Source organism: Copidosoma floridanum, unplaced genomic scaffold (assembly GCF_036245765.1).
Source record: "Copidosoma floridanum isolate Cflo_tuat_1 unplaced genomic scaffold, Cflo_Japanese_pri ptg000001l, whole genome shotgun sequence".
Lineage (NCBI taxonomy): Eukaryota > Metazoa > Arthropoda > Insecta > Hymenoptera > Encyrtidae > Copidosoma > Copidosoma floridanum.
The window spans coordinates 11031082-11057267 of NW_028321878.1; the positions used below are offsets into that span (position 1 = coordinate 11031082).

General features: G+C 36.9%; 4 protein-coding genes across 8 annotated transcripts; 3 read left to right on the plus strand and 1 right to left on the minus strand.

Moving 5' to 3' along the window:
* Window positions 1–2038: 2038 nt before the first annotated feature.
* LOC106642649 (uncharacterized) lies at window positions 2039–4528 on the plus strand. Its single transcript, XM_014357521.2, has 9 exons — window positions 2039–2182; window positions 2314–2436; window positions 2533–2650; window positions 3143–3404; window positions 3510–3608; window positions 3813–3903; window positions 4014–4150; window positions 4228–4360; window positions 4444–4528. Exons 1-9 carry the CDS (start codon window positions 2039–2041, stop codon window positions 4492–4494), a joined length of 1158 nt encoding a protein of 385 aa, XP_014213007.2. The 3' UTR covers window positions 4495–4528.
* Window positions 4529–5692: 1164 nt separating this feature from the next.
* Window positions 5693–6971, plus strand: LOC106644097 (uncharacterized). Of its 3 annotated transcripts, none has more exons than XM_014359507.2 (3): window positions 5693–5967; window positions 6045–6265; window positions 6334–6971. In XM_014359507.2, exons 2-3 carry the CDS (start codon window positions 6083–6085, stop codon window positions 6613–6615), a joined length of 465 nt encoding a protein of 154 aa, XP_014214993.2. In that variant the 5' UTR covers window positions 5693–5967; window positions 6045–6082; the 3' UTR covers window positions 6616–6971. The 3 variants fall into 3 exon arrangements, with proteins under 3 accessions (XP_014214993.2, XP_014215064.2, XP_089445546.1); XM_014359578.2 differs by having other exon boundaries at window positions 6059–6265; XM_089589420.1 differs by having other exon boundaries at window positions 5693–6265.
* Window positions 6972–7441: 470 nt separating this feature from the next.
* Gat-1B (GABA neurotransmitter transporter-1B) lies at window positions 7442–14223 on the minus strand. Of its 3 annotated transcripts, XM_014359248.2 has the most exons (15): window positions 14200–14221; window positions 13940–14000; window positions 12173–12638; window positions 11242–11461; window positions 10511–10612; window positions 9847–10015; window positions 9436–9568; window positions 9196–9330; window positions 8823–8926; window positions 8610–8734; window positions 8414–8526; window positions 8195–8326; window positions 7917–8120; window positions 7666–7833; window positions 7442–7563 (listed from the first exon to the last, which is right to left on the minus strand). In XM_014359248.2, the coding sequence occupies exons 3-15, from the start codon at window positions 12455–12457 to the stop codon at window positions 7462–7464; spliced, it is 1992 nt and encodes a 663-aa protein (XP_014214734.2). In that variant the 5' UTR covers window positions 12458–12638; window positions 13940–14000; window positions 14200–14221; the 3' UTR covers window positions 7442–7461. The 3 variants fall into 3 exon arrangements, with proteins under 3 accessions (XP_014214734.2, XP_014214873.2, XP_014214802.2); XM_014359387.2 differs by lacking the exon at window positions 13940–14000 and having other exon boundaries at window positions 14200–14223; XM_014359316.2 differs by lacking the exon at window positions 14200–14221 and having other exon boundaries at window positions 13940–14081.
* A 3514-nt stretch (window positions 14224–17737) lies between these two features.
* On the plus strand, window positions 17738–22438 carry LOC106642573 (cytochrome P450 4C1-like). Its single transcript, XM_014357426.2, has 12 exons — window positions 17738–17813; window positions 19201–19371; window positions 19444–19550; window positions 19852–19942; window positions 20000–20185; window positions 20261–20330; window positions 20423–20549; window positions 20659–20826; window positions 20953–21021; window positions 21109–21271; window positions 21946–22125; window positions 22210–22438. Exons 1-12 carry the CDS (start codon window positions 17738–17740, stop codon window positions 22368–22370), a joined length of 1569 nt encoding a protein of 522 aa, XP_014212912.2. The 3' UTR covers window positions 22371–22438.
* The last annotated feature ends 3748 nt before the right edge of the window (window positions 22439–26186 follow it).

Genomic DNA, 26186 nt, shown 5'->3' on the forward strand with positions numbered 1-26186 from the left:
GTGACATTTTCCGACATTCTATCGTCTGCTTTGCTTTGTTTACAATCAGAAAATGTCACGAAAAAGAGTTATAGTAGACCGACGTCGTCTGCTTTACTGCTGGTGAGATTGCGGATCACATCACATCACCAGTAAATCGACAGTAGCGCCCCCAACCACGCAACGTTGTCACGTCGTACATATGTAACTGCTGGCGGCGATTGCGGATTACACCCATAGTCAGCTATCTATACTTTTGAAGGTCAATTTTTAGGAAAAAGATAGATTGTATACTTGCCGCAAATAGCCCAGACAATGTCAACTTTTTATTGTATATCTACAGGATCATTTGCGGCTGGTTTATAATTGATTACATGGCTTTACTATAAGTGGCAACAATTATCTTTATCAGCGCCATCTAGCGTTGCGGATTTCTGAACCCAAAAGTGGCCCTAAACTTTTCAGCCAGAGCATTAGCGCTTAGAGCCATTTAGCCAACTATAAACCAGCCGCAACTAATATGAGAGATATAAAATGAAAAAATAACGATACCTGTGTTTTTGGCGGCAAGTTAACAATCTATCTTTTTTTCGAAAATTCATCTTCAAAAGTATAAATACATATGAGATCAATTTTTGGTAGAAAATAGATTGTTAACTTGCCGCCAAAAACACATGTATCGTTATTTTTTCATTTCATATCTCTCATATCAGTTGCGGCTGGTTTATAATTTACTAAATGGCTCTTATCCTGATTGCTCTGATTGAGAATTTTAGGAGCTACTTTTGGCCAAATAATAAAGACCGCTAGATGGCGCTGATCCAAATAATTATTGCTATTTACAGTAAAGTCACTTTATTAATTATAAACCAGCCGCAAATAATCTTATGAATAGACAATAAATAGTTGACATTTTCATGCTACTTGCGGCAAGTTTACAATCTATCTTTTATCCAAAAATCGACCTCTACAAGTAAATAAATATTCTACTTATCTTATACGGCTTATAAAATCTTAAAGATAGAAAATAAGAAGGTGACATTGTCTGTGCTACTTGCGGCAAATGTACAATATATCTTTTACCCAAAAATCGACCGCCAAAAGTATAGATATTCTACTTACATGGTTTAATAAAATCAACCATATGACACTACTTAGTAGTGAGTACTATAATTATACTACACATAACTTCACGTATACGTGATATCAATATCTATAGATATATGCATTCTTGTTTGCTTGCTTAATTGCTTGGCAAGAGATCGCCTTTGGGCCTTTGGGCCTTGGGTCACTGCATGAGGTATGGGACCGATGTTATGCGTTGCAAAGCTGTCGGTTTCTTTATTTATTTATTTTTTATTTATTTTTTTTTTTCAAATAAACAAGTTTTTCCAAACCATGGCATACTTCAATTTTATTTTATTATTGTAAACTGACAATTCTACCAATAAATTTTCAATGTTTTTTTTTCCCTTACCGCGTGATAAATTTATTTAGAATAAAACGGGTCATTCGACGCCCTTAGAATAATAAATGTTTATTGTCATCTTGTGTCACGTATATGTATGTATATAATTTTGTCGTAGTAGAGTTTATTCATGAATCTAAAAAAATTGTCGCTATACTTGAAATAAATTATTCATATTCATGCACCCCGTGTGCAGGTAAAAGCTACAAGGGGCGCGAAAAATATAACGCGCACCTGTCGTTTACTGAAAGTATACTTTTCACGTATGCAAATTGTCACTTGTGTACAATCGCGAACGACTGCACTTATTTTTGTTATTGTTATCGATGTCAATGGCGAAATGACGGTAATGACGATGTCGACGATAATACTATTATTTTGTATCCCCTTTAAGTGGATGAAATTGCTCGTAATGAAAAATTTTTCTTATATCCCTGAATTGGCTGTATACCGATTTCGTAATGAATTTCACGAAAGCATACGAGTAAAAGTAGTACTTTTGACGTGAAAATATATAAGTTTCCATCGCGAATTGCAAAAGTATATACACGTCAGATATTTATTTATTTATTTTTTTTTTTTTTTCAAACAATGGATTTTCACAAGAGCCGGTATTTCAGCATAAACAAAAGAATGCTGAAATGCATGGGCCTATGGCCGTATCAGAGCAGTCTCACGAAGATTGTAATCCGCACTTGTACCACCGTAATTTTCATCATTTTGTTTATACCCCAAGTAAGAGATATCACTTTTTATTTACATTCTGAAATAATTTTAAATCGTCATCATGTAAACAAATACTCTTTTAAATTTGGTTATTCATTGCATTAAACGGAAAAAAAGGATTTACTTAATGTTCCGTAAAGATCTGTTGTTTTAGTATGCACATAGGCCACAACGGAGACAAAACAATGCAAGCGGCCGCAGTGACAATCTACATATTTGTGATATTTTTAAAATCAATAGCAGTGATGATGGCAGAGAATAAGGTTCGAGTTATTTTTATCTTCAACATAAGTATTACATCGTGTGAGAGACCAATAAAAGTAATAATGTTATGAATGAATACACGTGTATACCCACAGACACGCAAGATGTACGAGAATATTGTTGATAACTGGAAGTTGTTGAAAAACGAGGATGAGTTTAATACGATGAAGGAACACTCGGAGTTCGGGAAATTGTTGACGATCGGATACATTGGTATGTACATATGATACATAAGTATGTCGTTAATCTGCATTCCTACTCGCCCTAAAATTTAAAAATCAATCCACGCCCTCCAACGTGAATCAATTTTAAACGAATTTTATACTACGTACGCGTAAAGTTGTCTTGATCGTTAAAAAAATGTACGCTCATTTCGTTCCTTTCAGAAAATGGCACATGCAATGTATCGTATGCAATGTATTATAATTTTTTCTAAGTGTTTTTTTTTTTTTTTTTTTTTTCAAAGTAAATTAAGATTGAACAGAAAACCTGAAAAAAACACCGTTTAACGATAATTATCATGTGACGTATTATTTAACAACTGTAGCTAATTATACTTTTACGGGGTGCATGACATGAAAGTCTCCTCAAAAAGGGTTGAAAGCAGAGAAAACTTAAATTCGGGAAACATGGCGTAGTATAAATGTGGGCTACTCGTTGATATCGCGTGCAAATGAAAAAAGTTGTATGCGTTCGTATTTTTAGCCTACATGTATTCAGCGGGGACGTTTTTCGTTACCGTGCCATTCGTCCCAATTTGCATAGATTACGTATTCCCGACCAACAGCACCAGGATTCGAATCTTCATATTGGACGGGGAGTACGGGGTCGATAAATTCGACAATTACGGAAAAATCTACATCTTCGAGAGTTTCACCTGTATATCAACGACTTTTATTTTTTGCGCTCTGGATACGACCTACTCCACCTGCGTTCAACAATGCGTTGGGCTGATGGATGTGGTCAAGTGAGTGAGTTTGAACGAATCTCATTGCTTTAACGCATTGACGTGTGTACGCTCTGCACGCAATACCCTATATGTAAATTATGGATGTATCTTTCTATTTTTCAGGATGCGCTTGAAATTGGCCACGAAGCGGGACTGTCCAAACGAAGACGGCAACTATCACGCGATGAGAGAATGCATCATATTGCACAAAAATGCCTTACAGTTGAGTTTACCGTAGATAAGTATAAATCATACAAGATGGTAAATAAAGTAAGAAATCGGTTATTGGCGATCGGTTATCGGTTCACGATGTAATAATAATTTTTATATGTTTTTTGTGATTTGATAAATGGGATCGGACAATCGCTTCGCCTTATTAATAAATAAATAAAAAATAAAAATAATCTATATTGTTCTCTTTTGTAGTTTTGCACGAGTACTCGAGTCTTCGTATTCTACGAACTTTTTAATTGTAATGGCAACAAATGTCCTCATTGTCAGCGTTGGTTCCGTAGTGGTAAGCAAAACAAGATAAACTGAGTATTACATTTATGACAAAAAAAAAAAAAAATACTCGACTACGTATACATGATATTGAATAATAATATTGTTTCATTTTATTTATAGATAATTATGAATTTAAATAGACCTCTGGAGTTGATAAGATTTGGCTTGATTTACATAGGGCTTTTCATACACATGTTTTACCTTAGTTGGCCCGGCCAGCGTTTGGTCAACATTGGCAATCAGCTTTACGAGGACACGTGAGCGTCTCCTTTAACGGCAAACCCATTATTTTTATTTTTTTATTTTTATCAAACAAACAGTACTTTGTATCCAGGTACAACAACGACTGGTACCAGTGTTCGATAGAAACGCAGAAACTCTTGAGATTCATGATGATGCGGTGCAAAGAGCCGTGCCATTTGACAGCTGGTGGACTGTACGTCATGAACATGGCCAATTTCGGATCGGTAATCCATCGATGTATTTTTTGAAATAAGAAACTTATTTTTCCCATCAATCATACGATTTGCAATTTTTAAATATTTCCAAGCTTCTCAAGACTTCGATGTCATACATCACGGTGTTTTCTTCGTACAGATAAAGTATATAAACTCTGGAGGACAACAGTATTCGAGGATTCAACAGAAAATTATCTAAACAATAAATCTTAGTAATTTAAAACTTGTCACGAATAAAAATACACTTTGAAAGCAATTATAATTGTGCCCTTTATAATATTAGGAAATAAAAAAAAAAAAAAAAAAAACGAATGACATTTTTGGAAAATGTTAAGTATGTACTTTGTGATGCTCCGAGAGAAGCCCGACAGCCGACGATGTTGGCATAAAAATTTAAAAATAAATAAGTTCTGATCAAACTGGAAAAATTGGAAAATTCACAGTAACAGTGGAAATGCTAATAAATAAAAGTTAATAAGAAAAAAAGAACGCTTACAGAGGCTCTCCTAAATTACCGCAATGGCAGTATCTGTGGCTATTGTATGAAATTTTCGACTTGTAGTACTGAAGAGATGACTCATCGGGATTCGGCTCAAGAATGAGTAAAAAATCAGTTTTCTGTGGAACAAATTGACCAACTCGGTTTGGAACTCTATTTTCCTGTTCTCTTACCGAGAGTACTAATATACCAAGAGCTGAGGCCCGAGGGTGGTCGAAAAAATCTAGATATATATTCTCGGAGATCCGTAACATTATTGTTATATTTCATTCTGGTGAAGAGGTATGTGATAATTATTAAAGTAGTGCTAAGTAGTCAAATTTATAAACCAACACTAACTTTGACCAACGGATAGAAAGTAAAAAGTTTTTATGCTAAAGTGCCATTTGCGTCAAGATTAAAATTTATCTTTTACTCGAAATTTGACCTTCAAAAAATGAATCTACGGTCGATTTTCAAGTAAAAGATAAATATTAATCTTGTCGCAAATGGCACTTTCTGAACCAATTTGTTATATTCTATCTGTTGGTTAAAATTGCGGGTGGTTTATAAAATTGACTACAGGGCACTATTGCACTACTTTAATTACTACATAACTCTTTACCAAAATGAAATATGAAAAAAAAATTTACGATTTCAACAAATCGTAATGTTTTTCAACTTTTATGAAAGTGGCGGCTGGTTTAGATTTTCTACAACCCTCGGGCTTAAGCTCTTGGTCTATAATGCAAACAATAGATTTGTTCGGCCTAGCGATTGAGAGGGTGTATTCCGCGAACGCTTCCAGCAGTGCGGTACGTAGGTCATAGTCAATCCCTATACCTATTCTAATATTTTTTTCATTTCTGAACTCCGAACTCCGAGAAATATCGGTGTGAAAATTGACTCACTGGCAGCGTCACACCTCGACACATATCCTAATACAAACATTGAAATAATAAACACGATTAGTTTGTCGTTTACCCATTTACTGTTCATATTGGTTTGCTTGATAAACAAACAATGCGTGATTGTGCCTCTAGAATATAAATCTAAAAGTTAAAAACATAGTTTATCGAGTGAATATCAGTTATTTTTTATTCTACCGTATTTAAAGTGACAAGAGTAACAGGAAGAGGTTAGAATGAAAATTTAATTCCTTATCATTTTGCTGAAAAAAACGTTATTGTTTGAAAAAAACTTGAGCAAACGCAGGTACGATATTTAAGGTATCCCAGATAAATCTCGGAGAAATGTCACCCGAGCCAAACCAAGAGTCTGTCGATGATTTGAATACGGTGCAATTGAATGGTGCTATAACAAGGATGCCAGAGACTGACAGCGAGGATGAGGACACTGGTATGAGTGCAGGTTACATGCCTCTTTCTCAGATCCCTGTCGAGGGCGAACTACTGGATGACGAGGACGACGAGGATGTAAGTGATATGCTATTATTAAACTGTACTTAATATCGTGTTGATAAATCGTGTGGTACATCCCACAGGATTTTGGATGGTCCTCTGCACCGATGGAAGCAGAGCCAAACGTTTTAGTGCCAAACGATCATTCGGATGTAGATCCGGAAACATTGGAGGTTTGGGCTTCGACGAGTAATGCGACAAACATCGACATGGACGCGGACAAAATAAGTCAGGTCAAGTCAGCCATGGCTTCCTTTACTCTGCCCAGCACGGCAATTCCTGAGTGGGCAAACACAATATCGGAGGATCGGTGGAAGGAGCAGCTTATCCACAGAATAAAGGAGATACAGAAAGATAAAAAGTAATACTTGGCGTCCTAATTTTTTTTTTTATTATAATTTTTTTTTTTTTTATACGTAATTGTAAATATTTAACTTTGTTGATGAGAATACGAAAAATTAGATACAAAATCGTGAAATGTGTTTTTTTGTATACGCTAATAATAGTCTTGTATATGATGAGGGCATACATTATGTATACTCATTACACAGAAAAATTTTACGTCTGTTGCATAAATTATGTATAATGTTACAAGAATACATCGTAAGGAATTTAAAAATCTGTTAAAGTATAGAAACCTTAATCGTATTCATTAAAATTATTGTACTACTAAGCCAAAAAAAGTACTGTATATTTTTGTACAGATGTAAATAAATACGCAAAGCATGGAAATTTTTTGTTTGTAAATTAACATTAGTGTGATGCTATCTTATAAAATTTCCGTATTTTTATTTTTATTTATATTAATAACAATATTACAAAGAAAGCACACCCAACTTTCACACTCAAATATCTCGTTATTTTTGACATACTCATTATAGGTACATATAAAATAACACTAGTTCACAACTGCTGAATGTTTGAAAAAAAAAAAAAAATTGACCGACAAACGTAAAGAAAACCACTATCGCAGTATGAATCTATGTAATGACGCGTCATTCGTGATTTATTATATTTACTGATGTGTCGAAGATTTCTGGCACCCTTTGTAAGAATTAAAATATCCTATGGTTACTTCAAACCAAATTGCATGAGTTATCTAAATAAATTTTTAGTTGTTACAGAAAAGAAAAATTTGTCACACCATTCGGCGGGCAGTACAGTTATTGTACAAAAAATAAAGGTACTGAAAAAAAAAAAAAAAAAAAGTTCTAGACGTTGAATTCCGTCTTGATTTCGGTGGCTTTGATTGGATTGAGCTTCATCCTGAGAGTAGCAATGTCGTCGTCTATCCTCACTAATTTACGGAATTTCTGTAAAACACATAGATAAATCGGTTGACAGTACTATATACTACTACTTGTACCCAATATAGGGGTATGATGCATCATCGAAGCTATATATTAATGTTGTACCTCTGAGGCAGTTCCGGAGGTGACGCACCACTTGTAAATCATGTATCCGGGTATGCAAAGCATGGACGAGAGCCCGCTGAGCCAGCCCAGCACGTGACTCCACCAGGGATACTCGTAATCGAGGTACTTGACGGGGACGAATTTAACCACGTTGAACGTAAACACCCCCTGCGTTTAAACGACAATCTCGAGGTGTATACACGTATAATGTACCACAGCCGTGTATAACATAATATATGAAATATACGTACGATGCAGATAGCCGGTGTGGTGACGGTCCAACAGATCTTCCACCAAAAGCACGGGTAATAGCCGATCATGTCGCGTATGCCGTCGTAGAAGCGATTGACGCCGAACGCCCAGGCCACCGAGATGCACTCGAAGAACATGAGGAAGAGCAGCACGAAGCCGCTCACCGAGTACGAGTCGAGCAGTTGGAACACGTACATGCCGCCCTGTCATATCATTTTGACGTTTCAGTTTGCAAAAAGGAGAGGGGGAAAAAAAAAGTAAACGATTCTCGTTATACCTCGGTGACGCAAGAGAGTCCAATGATGTACGAAACGAAGCACACGATGGCGATGAAGATCTCCTTCCGTTTCCTCAGCAGACGCGGCCACTCGTCCACCGCCGCGGTAATGAAACCCTCGACCGTGCAGAACTTAAACGGGGGAGAAACGCAAAAAATTATTTATCTTCATTCGTAGACCTAGAAAAATCAAACGAACTGGCATCGATCGGCTCGTACCTGACTGTCGAGACCAATGAGAAGCAGCATGAAAAAGAACAAGCAAGACCAGATCGGGGCGCCCGGCAGCTGAAGTACCGCGGACGGATAGACCAAGAACGCCAGTCCTGGACCTGTAGGATGGAAAAAAAAAAAAACTCGATGGGCTCACTCTGTCGTTTCATACGATGATAATGTAATACGCGGTGGATTATACCAGAGGCGGCGACGTCGGCGACAGGTTTTTGCTGCTCGTGAGCCATAAAACCGACCACCGAGAATATGACGACGCCGCTCAGCATACTCGTACAAGAGTTGATGCTACAGACGATCAGCGCGTCCCTTTTGCCATTGGGAGAAGTAAATAAAACAATCATCATGGTTCATTCGGGTGATCGGCCGATTGAAATAACAATAGCATTTTCCTTACTTGTAAACGTTGTTGTTGAACTTGTTGTAACTGCCCAGAGCGACGAGGGCACCGAGGCCCAGAGCGTAAGAAAAAAAGATCTGCGTGACCGCGTCGATCCACACCTAATAAACCTCGTATGTTTTAGAAAAGTAGTAATAAATCTTTTTTTTTTTTTTTTTTTTTTTTTTTTCATTACAAACACACGGGAGATTCAGTTTTATGACAATAATTTCCAATCGTATGATTACTCCGTTGAGAGTAATGGTCACAAGTTGTTTGAAAAAAGCGATGGTCAAAAAAGCTCTCGTGTTGATCGAAGCTATGAAACATCATGACTCAAGCTTCAATTCATGCGGGAGCGAGAAAGAGGAAGAAAAAGAAGCCAATTTACCTCGGGCTCGCCCAATTTCGATAGATTAGGCGTCGCGTAGTACTTGAGACCCTCCATGGCGCCTGGAAGCGTCAAGCCACGTACGAGAAGCACCGCGAGCAAACAGTAGGGGAAGAGCGCGGTAAAGTACACGACCTGAAAAATCATTTTTTTTATATATATAGTATTTCTTTTTTCTTTTTCTTTTTTTTTTTTACTCGAGCGATATGACGCATCCGAAGAAAGGTACAATATAATCACCTTTCCCGTCCACTTGACTCCCTTCCATATGCAAAAGTAGCACATTATCCAGACTATCGCCAGAGTACCGGCCAGTTCCCACCTGATGCCGCCCACTTCCTCGATGCCGCTCGATATCTGCAGCGTTCGCCTCCTGTTTCACGGAGATTACAATGTAACTCTGATTGTTACGGTTAAGCAGAAAAAAAAAAAAATTGCTAGTTAAGACGTGCAAGTGAGAAAAATGTGTTATTTCGAGGACTTGGCAGATTTTCCTCGTACTTTAGCTGACTTTGCAGAGTCAGAGATCCCGATTTTTATCTAATAACTAACAAATCATTTTATGATCCAGATAGTCGTTTAAAAACTTGAAACTCTATGTTTCTTGTCATATCTCGCAAATAATGAAATATCGAAAGTACAAGGACTCACTCCCAAAACTCCTTGACCGGATCTCTGAGCATCTTGTGGCTCAAGTTGCCGATGTAAGTCGAGCACACGGTGTCGTTGGCCGTGGACCAGCACGTCGATCTCATACGGTCTATCGGCGTTATGCAGTACTTTGTGTTCCATGGATTGTCGCACGTCCTCCACGGAACGTCTAGGATTTTTTTTTCATTTTATTCTTCCACACGATTATTTTCCTTTTGTGTTTTTTTTTTTTTTTTTTTTTTTTTCTCTTTCCGTTGTTCTTAATACCACGAAGAGGTCGTATTTAAATGACATAAAATTTAAATGCCACCCCAGCAACGCCAAACGAACAGAGTCAAAGCATGTACGTCTCTTATTTATTTTTAATTCTTACTCAAAGCAAAGAAAAACCATGCGTAAAGGACACGCGGTCGTGCGATTCATCAGGAAAAAAAGGCCGGGGATATTAAAATTCAACGCGTCGAGCTCGTCAGTATCCCTTGCTCTCGGGGCCCTCCTATCCATTCAGCGGAGAATAGAGCACAACCTCAAGTATTGAGCAAAATCAAGGCCACCTAAACTCTCTATATACACAATATAGGCGAAATTGCTATTGGTTTAAAAAAAAAGCTATAAATCGAGCCTTTGGTATTATCATAATAATAATTTATACAAAAATGTGTACCCGATCGAAGGGATACCAAGAAGTAGAAGAGGGCCCAGGCGAGGATGATTATGTAGTAGATGTTCGTCCAGCACGACAGCATGCACGTCGCGTATCCGATTCCTGAAACAAAACGGAATTAAGGAATACACCTGCGTGCGCTTTTCTCTTGTTTATGCACCATGTATGTGGTACGTATACGTTTACTTGGCTCTCTAATTTTTTTTTTTTTCTGCTATGACCATCGTGGAATTTTTTCTTTTAAGAACGCGTGGATTTTTTTTTTTTTTTTTTTACTTTTATGGAAATGCAAACGCGAGTGAAATTTAATATTGCGGGCATGGTGCGTGCGTGGACAAGGCGAAGCGCGTATAGGTGATATTTTCATTGTTTTACGGCTTTTTATAATTTTTTAGTACATGTAATATTTCATCGATACGAATGTTATTGTTTTCGCGTGGAGGTAAAAAAAGGCCACGTTTCTGAAAATTCCCTTGGAAATTCAAGCACTGGTTTTACATTTTACGATGATTCGCGGGAATTGTTAACAAAAAAATTTCGATACAACTGTCATCCCCTAGTAATACGATATAATTAAAGTTTATCGTAAGAAATAAACAAAAAAAATAAATAAATAAATGTTGTACCTAAAAAATAAATTTTATTACAATAGTAATGAGTGACTACGCATAACATTTGATAGGTATGACACCTGCCCACGCAAAGAAAAAAAAAAATCTAACGTAGGATACCTTTGAAGATCGGAGCGATTTTGAAGACACCGAGGCCGCCGATGGTCATCATCTGTCCTAAGGCCAATTCCATGAGGAACATCGGCACTCCGGCCAACGCAAGAGCGATAAAGTACGGCACCAAAAAGGCCCCACCGCCATTTTTGTAGCAAAGGTACGGAAACCGCCATAAATTGCCCAGTCCTATGGCCAGACCCACCACCGACAGGATGAATTCGATCTTTACCGTTGGCAGGAAAAATACTTATTAAATTTATCTGACTTGATTTTTTTTTTTTTTTTTTTTTTTTTTTTTTTCTTCACCTTCTTACTTTCGAAGAAGCCGATGGCGCGTTCGTTCGTGCACGTGCACCTATATGAGCGATGCGGTTAGCATGCGGGATGGAAGATGTTGGCCATTGAGTCGGAGCAGTGGGCAAATTTGATTCATTCGTCGAATCAAAGGGACTGTGCCATTGTGCATGCAAAGCTGCGTCCGCGCACGGCTGCTCAAACGTGCGCATAAAATAATCAAACTGACGTAATTTTATTTGAGTTTTTTTTTATTTTTTTTTTTATTTAGTACGTGTCCGCATAACTAAATTGAAAAGAAAAAAAAAATTATTACTCTAGTAAGGTTTTTAAAAAATTTTACCACCCCAAGAAGAAAAAAAAAAAAAAAAAAAACTGTTACAAAAAACTTCTCCCACGATGGATTATCACAGTAGTCGTATCGCGATTTTTGTTATGAAAAGCAGCAGTAAACGAACGAGCCTTTTACTACCATGCATTTGACAAACTGCAGGTTAGTCTCCGGTGCCACGTCCAACTGGACCCGGTCGTTTATTCTACTTCAACGTGCCTTAAAAGCCTTACCGATCTACCCAATGAAATCGGCAGCGTCTACGGCAAGCAAAAGCGCACCACAAGCTCGTAACGTGGAGTAACCGACCTTGCTGCCCCACGTGCCTCGCTCGGGTATGTCCGACTCCTTGTTGGCGAGGGCAACCTGATCTGACTCGCCCCCGAGCGGGGCCGGATGCACAGGCTCGAGCCGAAAGTCCGTGTGATGGTGGGACGACGAGGGGGCGGTTTGCTGCACGGGTTCGATGAACAGAGCCTTGAGCTCCTGCACGGGGTTGGCCGCTACGAGGCGCGAGGTTGGCGAGGTCGTGGTCGGCAGGGGACTTGTCGACCTGTCGACTCGCCGGAGCTGCTCGATCGTCGACGAAGGCATACCTCGGGCTGACTCTCGGTGATGTCTCCTTTTTTTTTTTTTTTTTTTCCGTCTCCTTTGATTTTTCCCCTTTTTTTCCTTCGCTCGCGTGGCTGGCTCTGACTATGCCTTCAATTCATCTCATCCTCGTTATGTATACACCTATATAGGGTCGTGCGCTGCGGGTGTACGTGTGTAGGACCTGCGCGCATTAGAGATCGTTAGTATAATGTGGAAAAAGAGAAAAACGGTGCGATGTTACAGGGGAGAGGGAGACCAGTTTGACCTCGCGTGTCTTTTTGCTGGACCAGGGATGGGTTGGTTGTATGTGGGTATCGATGAGCGGATAGATTAGATTTATGCTTCGCTGTACGCGTCTGTGGGCGATGATTTATAGGGCCGGATGCTCCGTCTAGCTCGCGCGCGGGCTCGCTTGCTTTTTATTCGCGATCGAGGTGACGGGGTACGGTGGGAATTACCGAAATTAGAAGCAAAGCACGTTACGATTATTCACACCCTTTACCTTTTACTCGTCACGGAAGAATGTCCGCGTGAAAAATTAATGACATGTGAAAGTTACGTGGCTCAAAAAAGCGTACGAATAGTTTACTTGAAACAATAACAGGAAGTAGTTGAAACGAGATTTAATTTGAGCTTTGGTGTGGTAAAAACAAGAAAAAGTAGCTATTGAACTCAAAGATTGGAGGCATGATAGTCTTTTTGAACCAAATAATAATTGAAATCAAAGCTTTTAATTGATTTTACAGCAGAAAAAGGAACCTTAATAAAGGGTTGGATGTCCAGAGTGGAGCGTTGCCATTATTGGTTTTCTCCATAAAATTTGGTCAAATACATGCATCTCGTGATTCTCAAACAAGCTGTAACAGTTGCGTTGTGTGGATGTAACGTAAAGTAGCCGAAAATGATCGGGAAGCGAAAAACCATAAATTAAAGGAGGAACGTGAGCTGCGCTGGTGTGCTCATGATGATAAATGACGTACACAACGAGCAGCTTCCGGAGAAGGGCACGCCATACATGGGCTCGTCTCGTTTATTTTTTATTTTCAATCTCTTACCAAATGCAACCTTGCCCCACATATGCTCAATACGCACGATTAAACAAAAGAAGAAGAAGAAGAAAAAAAAGCTTGCACGATTACTTGTTATTTGTACATACACTGAGTATCTTTTTCTCGCGGCAATTCAATGGCACCGACGATCGAAATATATATATTCGATGCAGGTCCGATTTGTTCGTCTCGTTTATTTTTTCCCATGCCAAGAATTTAAGGAGCTCTTGGTGTTTACTTCACTATGGCCATATATGTCTCTTGGCCAAAAAACAAACTAGAAAAAAAAAAGGACGATGGACGTGCCGCGTCATGCAATGTATCGTTAATCGCGTACACTTTGCAAAGAAATCTCTTGAGCATGTGTATGTACTTTTATACGTGGGAATGATGCGTAATGAGTGTATAATGGTCCCTCGAAATCGCCACAAACCTGGTAAGTACGTGTCACCCCTTGGACGAGTGAATAATCTCCGTTCGGCAAACACAACACACTGTACGGGAAAGAACAATACTCGAGTGAAGGAGGATCAGTGTCTCATTAAAATCGAAAAACGCAACTGAGGTGAAACACGAATGGGGGAACGAAAAAAAAAAAAAAAAAAAAGGTTTGAACAAAATGGCACGGCTGATCCGAAGTAAAAAAAAAAAAAAAGAAAAGAAAAGAAAGGCCCTTCCGTTCGTTTTGATTACCTTGTTCGCACCAGCAGTCGCGCGATCCGACTGTCTAATCTTCGGAAAGCGTCTGGACCCCGTGCGCATTAACATGCATGCGTGCACCTATGTACACGGAGAGGCGTCATTGTGTGTTGGGCCACGATAAAAGCGAGAACGAGATGGAAGGAACTATATTAGAGATGAGGATGATGATTATGACGATAGGAAGCAGAGGAGGAGGAGGAGGGCCTCGGGCATGGCGTGTATATTGAAGCTGTGGTATAGGGGAGTGATGCGCGCGACGTGGAAAAATCGGCGTGCCCGAGGCTCGATGGTACACTTACTGACTCTGTCCAGTGTGCTTCGTTCTCGTGATTTATCAGACCATGATATTGTCGATCATTCGGCGCCGATATGGACGATTATATGCGTGAACATAGTTGATTCGAGCTTTACAAAAAGACAGGACAGGACATTTTACGCCTTTCGCTACTCCTGGAAAATTATTTTTCTTTTTTGTTTAGTTCGAAGAGAATAATTGGATGGTTGTCAACCGATTCGATTATTTTACAAAAGTATGTGGTGGCACAGTACAAGAATTATACAAATATTTGGTTCTTGTGGTGTGGCATTTTCGAATGAGGCTTTGTGGAAGGATACTTAATCGTTTTACTGGGACTTTGCATCAATAACACGAAATACAAAATTTTATAAAATAAGAGATCTAGACCATGGACCCTTTGACTTGCTACACCAATTGTTGGCCCATCCAAAATTTGTTCACCCTATATGATCTGTAATGAAAAAAAAAAAGGGAAGAAGACACGAGCGTGTATTACGTATTGTCTGCATGTAAGACAAAAAAAGTGGTGTGTATGGGTGTACACGTATAGTATAAATACACGTATGTATAATTGATATAGGTGACAGCATCGGCGCACAGGCGATTCCCCCCTCGATGGCACACCGTTACGTGGGCATATTTAATACCGCAGTGGCATAAAGACACACATACATGTATGGACATGCACCTTCTTCTATTGGTCCATTCAACGAATTAGTGCCACTGTGTCAATCTATATTTAAGCCTCGGGTGCCTGCAGCAGTAGCCATCACGACCTGAACCTTAATATATGCATATATACCGCACGCAAATGCGCTCGCACACGTGACGTTCGAACTTCTCCCGTAAGGGACAAAGTCCTATCTCGTGTCCTTACCCCGCGTTTGTATACATAAGTACTTATACTTAATGACCGAGCGACATTGCGTTGGGCCGCGAAGATACGATTGTGCGTATTGCGTGTCCTTTTATGCGACGATTCACGACTACGGAGCGTAGATTGTTGTATGCACAGGTAATGAAAAAAAAAAAAAAAAAAAAAAAGTTCGGGGGTACTCGCAATGTGAGTCCAAGTTTACATGAAAGAGTTTTGGATTTTCATGTTTTTGCTAAGTATACAACAGAAGCTATGTTAATAATAATTGTAAAATAATTATAAAATCAATCTGTCGACTAAAACACGTTTGAACGAAAGGTCGGATACGAGGATTTTGTGAAAAACATAAATTTTACAAAAAATGTTTGGAAAACTTTCGATGCGAACTAGGAAAATACTGCAGCTCATAATTCTTCTAATTTAAATAATCACTGCTCCATTACTTAGTCAATACAAAAAGATTTATTACACCAAATAAGTAGACACGAAACTATGTAGAAGAATCAGTTCAGTATAACATCGGTTAGTAACTTTTGCGTAGGAATAAAGTACGCTTTTAACGAAGGTCCACTTTAATCTAAAAATAGAGTAATTAACAAAAAAAAGTAAACAAAAAAATTGTTTATCCATAAGTCCAAGAGTAATTTCATAAAACAATTATATATTACTCAATCGATTGGTCGTGGACATTATTACCGGTAATATTAGATAAATAATAAATAATCAAATGAGGGTGCATGTGAGAATCAAAGCCCGAACTGGTCACTCCCCGGCCTGTGGCAAATGAATTGCATCACAAATTTGCCGTATAGGTGTATAACTTGACACGCAGAGAGCAGGGCAGGCTGCTCGCATCGCAAAACGGCATTGCTCATCTCTTTGGCTGCTTCACGTTCAATCAACTTCGTAATATATGGACCTGTTTAAGTATAAATGCCGGTGATGTTCACGGATGGTGGGTGCGATGTGTTACGTCGGCGGAAACATTTTGCGCGCACACCTTGAGACGCGAAGGGAGAGAAAGATACACGGGGATGATGTGGCCTTTGTGTTGCGCACTATATCCCGGTTATTTGATTTGACGATATTGGCGTGACGATGGTGGGAACGAAAATTCTTTTTCAGTGGGTAAAAAGTAAGTGGAAAACGATGGAATCAGAATTTTTTGGGACGAGACGGTACAGAGTGCACTAAGTCGAACGTGTTTTACATTCGGAAGGATAAGTGGGTGCAACGCGAGTCGACGCGAAATAATGATGGCTCTCGTCCGTAAAAGGTCGTGGTGCGAATGCAAAGGGACAATGCAAATGAAGCCTGATTTTATGCACGTTGCAACAATGGTTAGAAAAAAAGACAGAGTCAAAACGATCGGCGGTAAGATATTTGGGTGTACGCGATCTTAGGCAGGAGAATACCTCGTGCGTTTGTACAAACGCGTCGTTGTTATTATTTTCTTTGATTTTTGGCAAGCAGATTCAATGGGATTCATATATTTGAGGTAAATTTTAAATAATAATGTTTGATAATTTCAAAAAAAAATTTTTTTTTTACATTACTTCATTCGTGTTTACAACATTATACTTTTGTAAGTTTAACTGCGTCGACTTGAGCAATCTACTGATATTTTTTTATAATTACCATGATTTTTTTATTTAATTTGGATAACGCGTTTTTATATGCACAAAATTTTCATTGTTTCATCGATATAAATAAACATTTAAAAGTTTATGTTTTTAACGACAAAATAAAACATTTTTGAAGCGATGGCATATCTTTCCACTTTATTTTTGTTCACGTAACTTACGTGATTGAATTGCAATATAAATACAATTAAATATATCATTCAAAGATTCACAATGGTGTGTAATAAATTAGTTTTATTACTGAAAAAAAAAAAAAACAAACCTGAATAAACACTGCTTTGACAGAGATAATATATTATATCATAAAATGATTTAAAAAAATCATGTCAGAGCTTACATTTTCGTATACTTCAAACATAATCCTCGAGACATGAAAAGTTACACTCTTATATTATAGCAGTTAAAATACCAATTCCACGAAGAAGAGTCGCTGAAATGTAACTCGTGAACAACGCACGCATACTTCCTTCCATGTACGGATACAGCGGGGGAGCCTTATTGTTTTCCTACTCGCGTATGCAGGTGTAGCCCTGTACCTCGCCGTATAATAAAAACCTCACGTTCACGTGCTCGTGGACTCAGTTGGGAACTTGAAGCTCGTCGATTCGACATCGCTTTCGCGGATGACTTGGACAAAAGGATTGTGACCGTGTTACGGATACGGAGGATTTTCGTTTGAATAAAAATAATACAAAAAGTATAAATAATAACATGAATGAGCCGTTGAGGACCAGCTGGATGCAGAATAAGGACAATCAGTCGTTTTACGTGCAGTATTTTGATACAAGTGTGATTTTGGAATTTTTATTTCTATACAGTGTGTTTTTGTGCGCGATGGTTTAATGAGTAGTAGCGAGTGAAATACGCTTTTGCATGCAGGGTACAAATTTATTATCACCACATTGTATACATACATGAGGAATTAGATGCTGTAAACAAAACTATTTTCGGCGCCTAAAGCTTTAGAGTTATACAGCAGAGAAAAATATTATGTGCAAAAAAATTGTACTTTTTTCAGTTTTACTACCATACAGCATTCAACATTTTTTAGTAGAATTAAAATTTATTTTATTAGAGGCAAACCCATATTTCTTTCAACGATTTTAAATCTTTTTCTCAATCCGAAGTGCTTATAATCGATTTTATCATCCTTGTAAATTTTTTTTAGTTACAGCGAAAAGGAAAAGAATTTTTTTTCGGATCGTATGAATGCCAGAAATTTTCAAGCACAATGTAAAATATGATATATTTATTCTATGTCATGTATGATTTTTGTAACATTGTAGCACTGGTACACTAACATCAATCGGGACGAGACACCAAGATTTCCAATGTTAAAAAAAATTTTAACCCCAACTTGTACACAAAAAATTGTAACTCTTCGAATTTGCTGTTATGACTATAAGATTTTAAAAATAAAAAAAAAAGGGGATTGAAACTTTTAATACTCGTGAAAAACACATTAAGCTTACATTTTATTCGTCGTGTAATTGAGCAAGACCAGGAATCGTACCTTCCAAAGGAGGGTCTCAGAAGCTAAGGTCTATATCGACCAAACCACTGGCTCTACTTACCGAGTACCGTTTACCATTGTATTTAAAAATTTTAACAAACACGCGATAGATCCACAGATGTTCCGAAACCCCTCATTTTTACAATAACTTACGTCCCCTGATGGAAAAATAACGAAGCACGAAAAATTAACGAATTTTGCATTAAATTACGAAAGTAGATGGAGTTTAATTATTTGGCTGTAACAGATTATAAAAAAATAAATGGATGGATAATTAAATTTCAGATTGACAAAAAGTAGTGTTACGCAAAAGTATCTCATCGCAGTCGTGATTGTGTATTTCAATCTGTGCGTCTAGTTGAGTAAAAGCACAATGCGTGTACTCGTGTGATCAGAGAGTCAGGCGTGCCGCGAAACAACAACGACGACGGCGGTGAAGACGATCTTTGCGTGACTAGCGTAGAAATCGGCCGAAACAGTCGAGCGACGAAACAAATGTACATTTCACTAGCTCCACCCTTCGGTGTACTTTTTTCTTTTTCCTAAGCGCTTTTTGCTCGTGAACCTGCGCCAAGATTCATCTCGTAGCGTATTTTCTGATTTTTGGTCCGCGAGATGGGCCGTATGAGTTCCGGTGAAAAACTAACCATTCCCATTCCAGCCGCGTTTCTCGTCTCGGTGTGTCTGCTGCTGTTGGCCTACTCGTTCTGGAGGAAAATAAAAAAATGGTCCCAAGACAGGGCAAGGATGATCCGCTTGGCGTCCAAGTTGCCGGGACCGGCCACCCTTCCGCTCATAGGGAACGCTCTGCAATTCGCCTGCGGCCCCGATGGTCAGTCGATACGTCAATGTCAATCAAATGTATAGGTAATGGGGGAAAAAACTATTTCTTTTCCGATTCCAGAAACTTTGGACAAGATCAAGGAGATCGTGAGCAGCTACGAGTCGCCATTTCGCTTTTGGCTGGGCCCGAAACTGTTTATAGTACTGACGGAGCCACGTGATTACGAGGTGAATAAACGAAAACAATAGGATTTTCAAGCTTCGAAGTAAAATTTCTTTTCAATCATATTACCATACAATTCTCAACGGTACATGGCACTTCAAATATTCCAAGTACTTTGGCTCGTGACTTAAAAAACTTTGGTCAAGTACTGTGTTGTGTATAGTGTTTAAAATAAAATTTTCAGCATAAATTCTACAAAAAAAGAAAATTGCAGCACAAAGTATTGAAGTATAAGTTTACAAGTCTGACTGTAACTTTTGACGATAGTCCGTGCACAATAATTTATATATGAGCTTTAACATTCAGGTGATTTTGGGGTGCCAAAAAGCCTCGTGCAAGGACGCGGTCTACCGTTTTATGGAGCCGTTTGTGGGCAAGGGCCTCGTCAGCGGATCAGGTATGTTTGTCAAATCGAGTGCAAGTCTCGTGACAAATTAATAACAATTTTGCCCAGGTCCGTCGCACAGGAGCCACCGCAAGGTCATCATGCCGATGCTGAACAACAGAGCTTTGGGCGAGTACATGGAGTACTTTGACCGGCACAGCCGCGTCTGCGCGGAACTCCTGGAAGAGAAGCTCGGCAGCGGGGAATTCGACCTCCAGCCGTTCTTGAGCCACTGCACTTTTGACATGATATTCGGTACGACTGGTTTTGGCATTTTTTTTCTGACAATCAGTAAACATATGTATACATGTGCGTATTTGTATTTCACAGAAACTGTGCTAGGATTGCCGAGTAGTTCGCAGAGGGAAGACAACAGGGAGCTCGTGTACTGGACCGAATCGTTAGTATACTCGAGCTCGGAGGAGAGGGGGGGGGAAGGTTTTTTTTCGGTTGACAACTTGAGAGGAAAAAAATACAAAAAATGTTTTCTAGAATGTACGAGCTGCTCCACTTGAGGATGATGAAGATTTGGCTCCACCCCGATTGGTTGTTTTCGTTGACCGAGTTGGGCAGAAGACAGAGGAAAGGCCAGAGCGTGATTCACGGGTGTATCGAAAGCGTGAGTTATTTTACAGCAAAAATATTACATAAAGTTAATTTTTTTTTTTTTTCCATCATGTGCAGGAAAAAATAATTTTGATCTTCCAATCATTGAATTGTTGAAATAGGCCGTGGCACGGAAGAAGGAGGAACACTGCGCGATGGAAAGAGGCGTCATTGTTTCCGACAGGCCGAGATTGATGCTATTGGAGCAACTGATTGATCACGCAATGAGAACCAATTTCATGAACGACGACGATTACTTGAGAGACGAAACGTACACCCTATTTACTGCGGCAAGTGTAATTTTGCATATCATCTTATTTCAATTTAATTTATCAGCACTTCAGTGTATAACGATTTTTAACGAACCATTTAATTTAACGAACGAGTAAAAAAACGATTTTTCGCGCGATTTTCAGGCTCAAGATACGACAGCGGTCATTAGTTCGTTTGCCCTGCTTAATTTAGCGATGCATCAAGAGATCCAGGTGAGAATCGGTGATGCTTGTGAGGGAAAACAATTTAGTTGGATTTTTTTTTTTTTTTTTTTTTCAACAATATCTTGTCTTTTTTAGAATAAAGTTCGAGCAGAAATCAAAGCGGTGGTTGGGGAAGACTGCGTTCAACTCGAGCACCTTCCAAAACTTCAGTATACAGAGATGGTGATCAAGGAGACGCTGAGGCTTTATCCAATTGCACCTTTGATGGTGCGTCAAGTGATAGGAGACATCGATCTCGGTAATGACACTTTTTTTCGTTCTTCACATGACCGATGATGTTAAATTATATCAATTTAGTTACATTATTTTTCATTTGTAAATAAACCATAATCACCACTTCTCGATTATTCGATTAAAAAAATTTTTGATGACAATTTTTAAAAACGATAAATGCTTAATTCATTGCAAAGATACTGGATAATACAACTTGATTTTATTTAAAATTTAAATATTATTGATGTGCGAATTTGAAGAATAGTTTATGATCTTTAAACTGTTGCTAAAAATAAACTGTTCCGACTATGCATACGTAGGATTTGATCAAAAGCATATTAATGAATCTTTGACTGAATTCAAGAGCTCCAAGCTTTTCTGAACGACATAAAATACATTAATATTGCTCAACTTTTATTACAAATATTTTTATTGTAATTTATAATCAAACGTTTAACAAGTTCTGTGGATAAAATAAAAATAAACCCTTTAATTTTATAGTTTGTAATTGAAAAATTTATAAAACAAAAATTCCAACAACAACCGGTACTCTAATTTACTTCGTAATTTTGTTAAAAAATATTTGATTGTGTAATACGTACCGTGATTAAAATTTTTCAACTCTGCATTCAACTTTTTCTGTTGACCATAGTTTTTCAAAAATATAAACACTAGAATAAACAGAGAAAAACTTTTCAGAAAATTTTACTTTACCAAAGGGATGTTCGATCGTGATGATCCCATTTATGACGCACAGGAGCGAAAAGTTTTGGTCGGATCCTGAGAAATTTGTTCCAGAAAGATTTTTGCCCGAAAACTCCAATAACAGACATCCTTTTGCATACATTCCCTTCAGTGGTGGTCTTCGGGGCTGTATAGGTAAATAAATGATTACATTTTTTCTTTTTTCCTTTTTTTTTACATCGAATACAATTTATTAAGACAAGTAATTAAAACTTACAGGTCAAAAATACGCAATAATGTGTTTGAAGACGATAATTGTCAATATAATCAGAAAGTTTAAACTAACTAGTAAACTAAAGTTGGAAAATCTTCGACTAAAAACAGATATATCCGTAAGGTCGAGGGATGGTTACTTTGTGTCTATAAGCAAAGTCGAGTAACATGTAATTTATTAAGAAATTTATATTATAATTACTATACTGTTGACGTTCATCAAATTTCCATAAACTCGAATGATAGGCCATATTTTTTAACAATTGTACATATTATACATTTCATATACGTGTAAGTTAATAAATCGCTAGTTATGTTTCGATGCGTTTGATAAAATAAAGAGAGTTCTGTACTTATACTAGTTGTGATAAAAAAAACTTTTTTATAATCACTGTAAAAACAATGTATTAAAAAATAAAAGTACATGGATTCTCAGGGTAATAGAGAAAAGTTCAAAAATCGATTACATTCCTCAAGATTGTCAAGTTGAATTTTCCACCTTTTCCCATCCAACTTTCTTTACTTTTAAGGGAATTATAAAAAGCTTCAAATTTATTAAGAAAACAAGATGACGTATCGAATAATTCGCATAGTTTACTCAATAAATCTATTATTATAAAAGACGGCGAGCTCGAGCGATGGGCAGTCGAGTCGATATTTTTTTTCCAGTGAAAACTTTACCAGGAAAATTTCTGCGATCCAGAAGCCAATTTTTTGCGTATGTGTCACATACATGTTGATAAACATACCGTTGTCCACGACTCCCGCACATTATAGTTTAAAAATAATTTAAAAAATATAATTTAATGGATTTATGTGAAATTGTTGCTTACTTATTTCTTTTACAACTGCTGTAAAATTACTGATTACAAATCATAAGTACTGCAAAAAGTAAAAATACTTTGTTTACTTTTTTTGTTATCTTTTGTCTATTGTAAGGATAGGACGTGGTGTTGAAGTAATTTAAATAAAATACCATAATTTACTTGTCATTTCTCAATTTATTTAATAAATTCTTTAACCGATAATATTTTTACATGAAAAAACGCTAACTTATCATAATTTGCTTCGATAAATTGTACCATACTGTAATTAAAGAGGGGGAAAAAAATACGAAGAACGAGAAGAAACATTATATTATAATAACGAATAAATTGTTCTTAAGATTACTTATTCAAAGTATACAAATGTTAAAAACATACTTTTATTTTCTCCGTGTATTTATATGTATACATATGCCTAGCTGTTTCTCTTGTTTTATTTTCTTCATAAAGGGCGGGGGGGGCAGTATAACTTACTTCTTCGCGCCATTAAAGTGGATAATGATGAAGGAGAAAGGAAAACAACTTAAAAGCTATTATTAATTGAAACAATTGATTATTCGCTGTATAGAAGTTCAGAGAAAAAAAACCGCTATGTCTCGACATACACATTAAATATAATATATGCTACATGTATCTTGTGTGATGGCGAACAATCATACGATGTACAAATCCATTTTGACAATGAATACAATGGTTTCATTAGGCTTAATAATAATTTATGAATGAACAGAAGGAAGATAATTGTGAACGCAAGAAGTACGTCGATTATCAATGCGGGATTATTGAAAAAGATGCATCCGCCCAAGATGATCGATGTTTTTCTTTAACTATGTAGGTATTATTATTTTTTTTTTTTTTTGTTGATAAGAATCTGTCGATAAATAATTAATTAATCGCAGTAAATACAATCAAAGTCATATAATTACATCACAGAGAATTATTTTTTCCTCGATTATTCTTCCATTTATTTTATCCTTTCTCTCTCGCTCTTTTATTCTCTTATACCCACACTCTCGATCGCTTGCGTAGTGTACTTTTCATTTTGACGACCTGCTTATTTTTTAGTTCGTTACTGGAAACGCCACTGCATCATTTTTTCTCTCTCTCACTCTATCTCTCTAATGGTATATTCAAACACACTCGCTCTTTCTTGAGATGATCCACGTCTTTTTTTTTTTTTTTTTCTTGTTTTTACTTTTTCACTACTTATACTTTTTTTACACGTACGCATGAATTTCTTTTCGCGACTTAAATACAATGCATGATGGTAAATACATGTACATGTGTGATTTCCTCACTGTGCAGATTCATCCAGTCGTTTATTCTCTCGTTATTTATTTTTTCATTTATAAGATAAAAAAATTATTTAAAAATGTCAAACGTGTGATGTACGTGTGTATGGTGTGTATGGAGAATTAGTGTATGATTGTAGTTTACGTGTGGTGTGTTATGTGTGGGTTTAAGTGTGCGTGTGATGCAAATTTTTGTTTTTTTTTATTAGGGAACTTGTACGTGCTCCAGACGTTCCACTACCGCACATAATGGAAGTCTCTAATTCTGGATCTTAAAAGCTACCACGTATTATAAAAAATAAAAAAATAATAAAAAAAAAATAATATTAATAATAACTTTTTTTTTTAGACTAGCTCTTCAGCAAGAAAATAACTATATCGGGACTCGATGAATTGAGCAACTGGAGTTACTTATTAAAAAAAATTATTTTTGTCTGAATTACAATTAACAATTTTATGCTACGTCTCTATAAACACTGAAAAATGGTTCGATCGAAATATTTGTATTGTTATAATTATTTTTTTTCTCTCGTAAAAAGGTCGTTTTAATATTAAAATTACGCCAAGATATCATGAAAACCCGTGATACCAAAAAACGTACACTCAGATTTTTTTGTTTTCATTAAATATTTACGAACATCATTACTTTGATATTTTAATATTTTCAAAGTTCAAATACAAGTAATAGGTGTGAAATTGATACGAATGTTTCTCGTTATTTATTAATCAAGTCTTTTTGTGTCTTAGGAGTGTATTTATTCGATTATTACTTCCATCTCACATTAGCGGAAAAACAGTTCAACACGACGACAGTATGAAAAATTCTAGTACAAATCGATATACATATATATTTTTGTCGAAACATGTATTAATGTATAATAAATGCGCAAAAAAATAGCGCACTCAAGTCATGTGTGAATCTGAAAAAGTTGCGAACATTTAAATAGGAATAAAATTTTTTTTCTCGTATTGCTGACTAATTTTTGTGACTTTAGATCGTGTCGAGATTATTTAGTGGCAAAATATACAACGAACCCAAGATGAAAATATACGTTAATCACAACGACTCTTCGAAAAAGAAACAGGAAAGAGTAATCAATCGATTTCTGAACGACGTGTGCATCTTACAAATATTTTAAGGAAGCTCGGGGTTGTTTTATTTTTGTCTCAGTTTGAATCTGCACGCATCCATCTCATGTTTTTTATTCCACGTAAAAAGTTGATGACAATTTTTATACATGTGTCGGTTGTTCCCAGTTTCACAGGGAAGTCGACGTGAACGTGAACGTTTTCTTGTGTAGTATCGGCAATACCTCGTTTATAAAAAAAAAAAAAAATAAATAAAATAAAATAAGTAAATCTGTACATTCGTTTTTTGGATGGTAAATTATTTTTAGTCTTAGACCTTTGTTATAAACATTATCACTACCCTCGTTCTAATGGCAGTCAGTATTTTTATTTTCTTTAATTATTTAAACTTCAAAGAAGAAGAATTAAATTCCTTCGCTCACAAAACATTGTATAAATATACCTCAGTCGAGGAACTGTTCGAAAATTTATCATACGTTTTTTAAAAACTGTTTTTCATCGTGGATTTTGTTCTACTTTTTTTTCTTTTTTTCTTTTTTTTTTTTTCTTTTTTTTCTTTTTTTTGTCAAAACGCGTCTTACATTTAAACAACACTTTTTTCTACTTATCCCTGTACTGTACTGGTGTATGAAAAACCTATTTTCTTTATCATACTCCTAAGTAAAATTTGAATGCAACTTTCGTATTCAGTCGTTTAGTGATTTTTTATTGTGTATTTTTTTTTCCTATCATATTTTCAAAAAGCTCGATTTACAATTATCGGTAACAATCTTCTACT